The sequence below is a fragment of the Phragmites australis genome, chromosome 5 (assembly GCF_958298935.1).
Source record: "Phragmites australis chromosome 5, lpPhrAust1.1, whole genome shotgun sequence".
Taxonomy (NCBI): Eukaryota; Viridiplantae; Streptophyta; class Magnoliopsida; order Poales; family Poaceae; genus Phragmites; species Phragmites australis.
The window spans coordinates 32617055-32625476 of NC_084925.1; the positions used below are offsets into that span (position 1 = coordinate 32617055).

Consider the following 8422-nt stretch of genomic DNA (forward strand, 5'->3'; position numbering starts at 1 on the left):
TTGGGGGAAGGGCGAATAGGGTAGCGGGCAAGGGGTGGGGTGATGGCGGCGTCGCAAGGGGTGGTGGGTTCTGTGTAGCGGCCTACGGCGGAGGAGGTGGTGGCAGGGTGAGCGGGGTACGGGCCCGGGGTGACCTTGCGTTGCCGGCGGGGATGGGTTCTCATCGGGCTCATGGGATTCCCGTGGTGCATGATGTAGATGGACGCGGCAGCTCTGGCGGCACTTGTCTCCATGATGCAAGACCATGTCCAGGAGGCGGCCGACGCTTTGAAGAAGTTAGCGAACGACAACTTGAGCCCAGAGAGCACACCAGAGGCCGTCGACCTGAACATGGCGCTGCTAGAAGTGGATGCTATTGTCGGCAATTTGGGTCAGCTCGTCTTCCAGGTGGAGGATGCCCTGTGCCGGTGCTCTCTGTCCGTGCCTACTGACGAGGTGGACAGGAGTAGCGTGGGGGAGCAAGAAGACCCATGGCTGTCCTTGAACAACGACAGCGATGACATGGAGCATTCGAAATGGAGCACGGATGAGGTGCTTTGTTCCAGTACTGATGATTGCGGGTCCGTTGAGTCCGATAGATCATGGCGCCTGTAATCTGGTGGCCTGTTAGGATGGAAAGGTGTGAGGGTGGTGTCCTCCATTTGTGCGATTTGCAATTGCTGGTATTAGTTCGTTTGGTACCTTTGAAATTAGCTTTGTTGTCGGCTTAAGTTATGTAATGAACTGAATTGGAATCATGTATGAGTGGTGGTGTCCTATGTCGCCATGTGAATGATGGAGGTCCTGTCTGGCCATTTCTGTTTGCGCTAAAAAATTCAACTGCTTTGGAAGATTGTTGTCCCCATTTGGTGCAAATCAGTATGACTATACTCTTGTATGGATAGGTTGCCGAAGCAGTGGGGGTGGGGTTTGTTTACAGTACTCTTGTATGTTTCTGGTGTTTGAGATAAATGTTTAATGGTCCTGAATAGAACTACATTTTGTTTGTGAGGGCATGACCTGCGTGTTTGATTGATGCTTAAGGGTGGTTGCAATGGGGCAGTGCAGATAGGTATGTATGTGCTGACTGCACATACATACCTATTCAAAGGGCATGGTATGCCTATACTCTTGTTTCATTAGGTTCTAGATGCTGGTTGGTGGTGTTGTTACCCAAGGGCCATGGGTTTGAGAGTCTTGGTTCGAAATGTTTCAGATAGGGCACTACATGTTGGGTAATTGGACCTGTATGCAGTTATGTAAGGGTTGAAAGGGCATGGTATGCCTATATTCTAGTGCATTTGCGGTGGTTGTAGTGTAGGACAATGTTTTCTGATTGTTGGGTTGTAGCTATTTGTGGAAAATGGTTCATATCAGTGGGGCAGTACCTTCGGTTGAGTACTTACTTATAAGATTGTGGCCCTATTCAGTGTTTGCTTTGTCATAAATTATGTACCTTAACTTACTTGAAGGGGCGGTATGGATCCTTTTTACGAGAGTATCCTTTAGGATGGTTTCGACCGTATGACTTGGGGGGGTCAGGACATGGGTACCCAGGGGGGGTCCTCTGACGTTCCTGAAGCAGACTTCTCGCAGTTCTCACAGGCTACAAATCTTGGAGGACACTCGGATGTAGGGCAGTTCAGTCTCGGAAGCGATGAGAAGGGTAGGAAGAAGGTTACCTCGAAGAAGAAGAAGAAGGTGGACGCGAAAACTGATAGAACCAAGTGGACTGACGAGGAAGATGAGTTGTTGGTGTCGGCATGGCTTAATGTGAGCCAAGATCCAGTTGTGGGCAAAGATCAGTCGAAAGAGACCTATTGGGGCCGTATCGCAAAGTACTTCAACACTTATAAAAAGGAAAGCATGATGCCTAGGATCGACAAAGCGCTGATAAACCATATGAAGCTGATCACGGATGCCATGACAAAATTTACGGTGCATTACAGGAAGGTCGAGTAGTTGAATCCGAGTGGCACCAATGAACGTGACAAGGTAAAACTAATTGCGGCATCGTTTTGCAATGGTATTGTCCCTTGATTTGCAAGCATACCCGACTGACTTTTAAGTTTTTTGCAGATGGCTCGAGCCTGCACCGCATATAAAGCACTTGAGGGCAAACCATTCGCGTACACCCACTGTTGGGTGCTGCTGGCCGACCACCCTAAGTGGCATGCACACGAATCGGCAAAGGCGCAGAAGGTCCAAGATGTTGTGGACGCCCAGTGCAGCCAAGCTGCGGGCAATGACGTCCCTAATGATGCGGCTTCGAACGCGTCGACGGACCTTCCCCGTCCTATTGGCCATGACCAAGCGAAAGCTTCCCGTGCGTGCAAGTCACCGTCCACCTCGTCACTTCCCACCGTTTCCGGAGGTGTTTATGAACGACAACTGTAGGACCTCAGTGAAACAAAGAAGGTGATGGTCGAGCTTAAGAAGGAACAGCTCGAGGTGATGCGGCTCCAAGCCACGGCCCGAGTCAATGACCAAGACGAACATATTATGAAGGTCGATTTGGACAGTGTTACCGGCCCCCTACGCGAGTACTATAGGAAGCGCCAGGAAGACATATTGGCGCGGTGGAAGCTCCTAGAGGACCAATCTTAGCTTGGTTGCAGTGCATGCAGCCGTGTGGTTTGTTTAATCATCAGTTTTTTCTTATTTGGATTGTAATAAGAATCTTGGACATGTATTTCTTCTGACTATGTGCAACCTTGAAACATGCAACTTTCCTTTGTAATATTTCTCAGACACAAGTGCTGGTTCGATGCTTGGTACATTCAGTTGTGCTATTGTGCTTTCAACTTGGTACATTCAGGATTGTAATAATAATCTTGGACATTCAGGAAGACATATTATTCATTAAAGTTGGTACATTCAGGACGTTGCCTTGCATTGTTTGCAGTACATTCATTTCTTCCTGATGACATTACCATGCATGAGAACCATCTCGGTTTGCACTAGCTAAGCATGATGCATGATGCATACTAAGGACCCTGGGAGATAAAAACCGAACTACATGCAACTACCTAAATTATGGAATACATAGTTGGGATCAGTCTACTGTGCTCCAAGAATACTCCAGAGGTGCTCAACTAAGGTCATCACGCAATTGGCGGTGCATTGCACGGATCCGTATAGCTTGAGTCGCTTCGACATAATGCAGCACGCCTTCATCAGCATTTCGATGGACTTTACTTGGTTCCCCCATATAGTCGAACACCTGCACCGTGGATGCGCTTCCACGCTCGTCCTCAATTATCATGTTGTGCATAATGACACAGGCGGTCATGATATTGTGCAATGTGGATTGATCCCATACTCTAGCTGGTCCGCGTACAATAGCAAACCTAGCTTGCAAGACACCGAATGCACGTTCGACATCCTTGCGAACAGATGCTCGCATGGCGGAGAAATGGATGCTCTTGTTGCCTCTTGGTGCAGGAATTGCCTTCACTATGGTCGCCCATTCGGGGTATATGCCGTCACCGAGGTAGTATCCCATGTCGTACCTGTTACCATTGATACTGTACGACACGGTTGGGGCAGTCCCATCGGTAAGCCTGGTAAATAAGTTAGAGCGGTGCAAAACATTTATATCGTTAAGACTCACAGGCATCCCAAAAAAAGCATGCCAAATCCATAACTCATACGACGCAACCGCCTCCAAAACTATAGAAGGCTTGCGAGTATGGCCTGTGTACGCGCCATGCCACACTTTGGGACAGTTCTTCCATACCCAATGCATGAAGTCAATGCTCCCCAGCATCCCGGGGAACCCACACCGCTCGCCTTCTGCCAGGAGGCGCGCGGTGTCAGCTTCATTGGGAGCACGCAGATATTCATCTCCGAACACCTCCACAATAGCCTGCACAAATTTCCGCAATGCCAGCATCGCCGTGCTCGCCCCTATCCGCACATACTCGTCAACTGCATCGGAACTGACGCCGTATGCTAGTTGCCAGATCACCGCTGTCATTTTTTGCAACAGGCTAAGGCCGAGCTTCCCCGTTGCATCCCTTCCCTGCCAGAACCAGGTGTCATGCTCCTCCACAGCGGCCGCAATACGCAAGAACAAACGCCGCGTCATACGAAACCTGGTTCTAGGAACATTCATTACTCAGTGTACACAATGTTGCTTACGGCCTGCATTACGAATACACACTTACCTCCGCCGAAACAGAACATCACCGTACACAGGGTTGTCAGTGAAGTAGTCGTTGTACAGCCTAGCAGCACCTTCGCGGTGATGACGGTCTATAACCGCATGGCCCGGCATGGACCCACGCTGATGGCTACGACGCGCAGCTGCTGCTTGTTCCTCCTCGATGGCAATAACCAGAAGCAGCTCGTCCTCTTTGTCACTCGAATCCGAGGAGAACATCAGCATTTCCTCCGAGTCTCAAGAGTTCATTTTGTATTTGCAGTACGGGGAACTAGTGTGAGTCCCCTTTGAGGAGGCTGGCCCTTTTATAGTGGTACAAATCTTCCCTGAGAAGCCACACTTGAATAGCTTCCATTGCAAGCCGCTCGTAAAGTCCAACGTTTCCTTCCATAGGAAGCCTTCTACACAGTCAACACTCTCACCCGTACTGCATACGCCCGTAAATGCGCCATATACACGCATAACTCGTGAAAATACGGTTCCGGTTACAAAAATTATATAATATTGAAAGTCTGTTGGAGAAGGGAACGAAAAAGGGAATACTGTTGGAGTGCAGGATCCTGAAGGGAATGAATATGGGAAAGGAATCCTGCCGGGAAGGGATTTTGGAGTGGGAAGGGAAGGAAACGGTTGGAGTTAGTTTTATACGGTGATATTTATAATTTGGAGTGGCTTGTAGGAGGATAGTTGTATTTTCCCCATTTTTAACCCATTTTAATATTAACCTGTACTAAACTACATTTGCAGCATCCAACCTTATGGTCACGTCTGATCCACGTGGAGCAGACATGGCTCTTCGCACCGCATGCACTTGTACCGTCGATGTTCTGATGACCAATTTACTGGGTTTGATTCTGAAGATGGGTTAACTGGCAAGTGGTACAAGCAGATACCCCAAAAGAATAAAACAGTAAAACTCCTGTTTATTATAGTGTGATTATTTTTCAAGTATTAGGAATTAACTTATTTTCAATCACCATTCTAGGCCCACAGTCTACGCCAACCACTTCAGCGCCTATATGTAGATTATTTTCCCTGAGGATCCAAAGGCCTAGGATAGTAATTCAATAAAAAACTATGGTTTAAAGAATTTGAGAAATAGCAAAATTGGTGACGATAAAAACATGCTAGCTAACCTAAGCTTTGCTTGGCTAGCATGGGTGGAAGTTTAGCAACTGAATTTGTGCTGGAGTCTTTAGCTTATCTTTGTGTCTTCTGAGGACTTTTGTGTATCTTTTTGTCAGAGTGTCATGTTTTTTTTTGACAGTGTAATAATGATCGGCTATATACATCTTTTGATGTAGAGGCTGAGATAATAATTTATTTTGTTATAAAAAAAAAGCTTGGCTAACTTGATCCTAGATATTGTTTTGGCAAACTAACCTATTGTTAGCCCAGTTACTATTTGTTTAAATTAGGTGCGTTAAACTAGGTTAGCAATAAAAAATGATAGGTTAGCCCAAGTTTTTCTTTGAATGGTGGGTTAGCCCAAGCTAACACGTTGATGGGTCAGTATAACACTGGGTTAATTTAGAGGTGCTGAAGGCTTTGATTGGATTTTCTTAACCCCGCCTAACCCACCCATTAACCTCGGACCAAACCACTACCGCAGAACATGTGATTAGTGCCGGTTCAAAAACGTGATCAGTGTCGGTTTATGAACCGGCATTGATTAATCGGCACTGATAGTCAGTGACTATCAGTGCCGGGTATGGAACCGGCACTGAAAATCACTATCAGTGCCGGTTCTAGATTAGAACCGGCACTGATAGGTGCACTATCAGTGCCAGTTAGTATAATCAACCGGCACTGATATCAGTGCTATCAGTGCCGGTTGTTTGTTTCCAACCGGCACTGATAAGTGTTTCCCGTCTTTTTTTAAAAACGTGGCGGTTGTCTCCAGTACAGTGCCATTTTCAAATTTTCGACGTTGCCGAAAATAGACACGCATACATATCAAGTTTCATCACAGCATATATACACAACCACATATAAATTTTATTTATAAAAAATCAAGTCTCATCACAATATATATATACCGCATACTTATCAAGTTTCATTTATTATGGAGTTTAAGATTTCTTGTGAACCGATGGATCTGAACTCTGCCCTTTTTTATGGGTTGAAAGTAACGAGAAAGACGATCCAATTTCATGGAACTCGCCGGTTGGATTGATGATTTCGTCATTGATAAACCCGACAAGTTGTTCTTGAAGCGCGTTGATTTCATGAGGCATGAGACGTTCTTTGGACAGCTCGAGGATCTGCAATTTGAAGAATTGAATAAATCAATACATATGATTTTGGTGTATGGAACCTGAAAATTAGTCATCAATGTGTATACCGCCTACCTCAGGATCTTTCAGCAGGATCGAATCCTCTGTGTTGAAGCTGTGCATAAATTCCATTACATAAAAACCACATAAATTATTGCCCGAACCCTGCTTCCTACAAGGAAAGCCATGTCGGACTGTCCATTCTTTCGTGTATGGCATGTATCTAACGCTCTTCTTGATGTATCGCGGGTACACTCTGTATGTGTGTGATTATTACCGTAAATAGACTTAGATTCAATCAAATCAAATATTACAAGAGCAGTAACGAAATGGTCGGTTTTTACCTTTGTAGCAAGTCAATGATGGGTTCATAGGTTTCTTTCGGATTATCTTGTGAGTCGAAAATAAAGATCTTGCTAATATCTGACTGGATGACAAGAAGGATCCAGTGAAAACTGTACATAGGTGACTATAGGTTAGTTGGTCCTAATTTCTAACGATGTATTGCTAAAAAGAGTAGAAACACGTACCCCCAGTGGTAGGGTAAAAGTATGTATTTCTTCAATTATAACTCCAGAAGACACTTCAATACGTAGTCCTCGGTTTTCTTTAGGTCGGTAGATTTCATCATTGTTGGGTTAACAAGATATGGGTCGATAAATCCCACATGCATGATGCACTCCTTTCTGCATCTTTGTACCTCCATTCTACACAAGGAATAAGTTAAGAGATTCAATACAATGGTACAGAAATATATATTGTGAATTTTACGTATACGACACTTACAGAGTCCAACAACTCAAGATAGACACGTCGAGGGCATCATACTGGTACAGTCGATACATTTCCTCGAAGAATATAAAAATACTGCCATCCCCGTGGAGGAGATCTTGTTCCTTGAATCTGGCCTCAAAACTTTCCCTACCCTCCTTCGACTCATTCATGTACCACGCACGAAATTTCCGAAGTTGATATGTCAGTTTGGCCCACTCGTCCAGTGCGACCAATAGTTCACCCAGCTTAAATTGCCATCTCTCGACTGCTTTGGGTGCCACGGACTCGTTAAAAAATTACTCTTTTGTCATATTGGCATCCTTAAGGAATCTTTCTAGTTGTTGTTCTTCCCGTACCTGATCAATAGAAGCCTGCCTCAAGGATTTCTTTCCTTTGATACGCTCGTAGTCTGATTGACGCTTAGCCACAGCAGGTTTGCTCAGCGTCAAGAGAAATTTTTTTGTTTCCTTAGTGAGTGGTTTTTTCTTCTCAGGCTCTCGCTTCTTAAAAAAATTCTTGACTTCGGCGTTCACTGTCGCTCTGTTTTCCTCTGCAGTTCTTTCATAAGGCAACTTCTCAGGTGCTGCCACCTTCTTAGACTGAGAGCGTGTTGTCAACTTCGGAGGAGTTGGCAATTTTGGTGGCAGTGTTGCTGACTTCGGAGGAGGAGGAGTCGGCTCACTTGGAGGCACTGATGCTGACTTCGGAGGGGGAGGTGTTGGCTCCCTTGGTGGCACTGTTGCGGACTTTGGAGGGGGAGGAGTTGACTCTCTTGTTGGTGACTTGCGTGGGGAAGGAGTCGGCTCTCTTCTCGGTGACGGTGGTAGTGGCGGCGACAGTGGAGGAGTTGGATCTCTTCCTGGTGACGGTGGCACTGGTGCCGACCGTGGAGGAGTTGGATCTCTTCTATGTGCTGGGTCCGACTCCGCATCAGACGACTCATCTGTCTCATCTTCAAACAATATGTAGCGCTTGTGCCACAAAACGAAACCACCCACATTTGATCTGAGCCTCTTGGAACCCGTCTCTCCAGGGTAATCCATGTCAAGCTTACGGTACGGCTTTCGCATGGAGTCCACGTGGACCTTAGCGTATCCCCGTGGTATCGAAAGATCGTTCAAGAGAGCCCCTTCGACGCATTGGTCGGCCTGCCCCATAGCCACCATGATGGTAATGTTCATAGTGGGCACGACAAGCTTGCACACCTTGCTTTCTGTGATGTCATCCA

The 8422-nt window shown here is 46.2% G+C and overlaps 2 protein-coding genes across 2 annotated transcripts; one reads left to right on the forward strand and one right to left on the reverse strand.

Moving 5' to 3' along the window:
• The first annotated feature begins 1524 nt into the window (after positions 1-1524).
• On the forward strand, positions 1525-2376 carry LOC133917996 (uncharacterized). Its single transcript, XM_062361789.1, has 2 exons — positions 1525-1917; positions 2059-2376. The coding sequence occupies exons 1-2, from the start codon at positions 1525-1527 to the stop codon at positions 2374-2376; spliced, it is 711 nt and encodes a 236-aa protein (XP_062217773.1).
• A 454-nt stretch (positions 2377-2830) lies between these two features.
• Positions 2831-4393, reverse strand: LOC133917592 (uncharacterized). Its single transcript, XM_062361473.1, has 2 exons — positions 4149-4393; positions 2831-4076 (listed from the first exon to the last, which is right to left on the reverse strand). The coding sequence occupies exons 1-2, from the start codon at positions 4367-4369 to the stop codon at positions 3071-3073; spliced, it is 1227 nt and encodes a 408-aa protein (XP_062217457.1). The 5' UTR covers positions 4370-4393; the 3' UTR covers positions 2831-3070.
• Positions 4394-8422: the final 4029 nt, after the last annotated feature.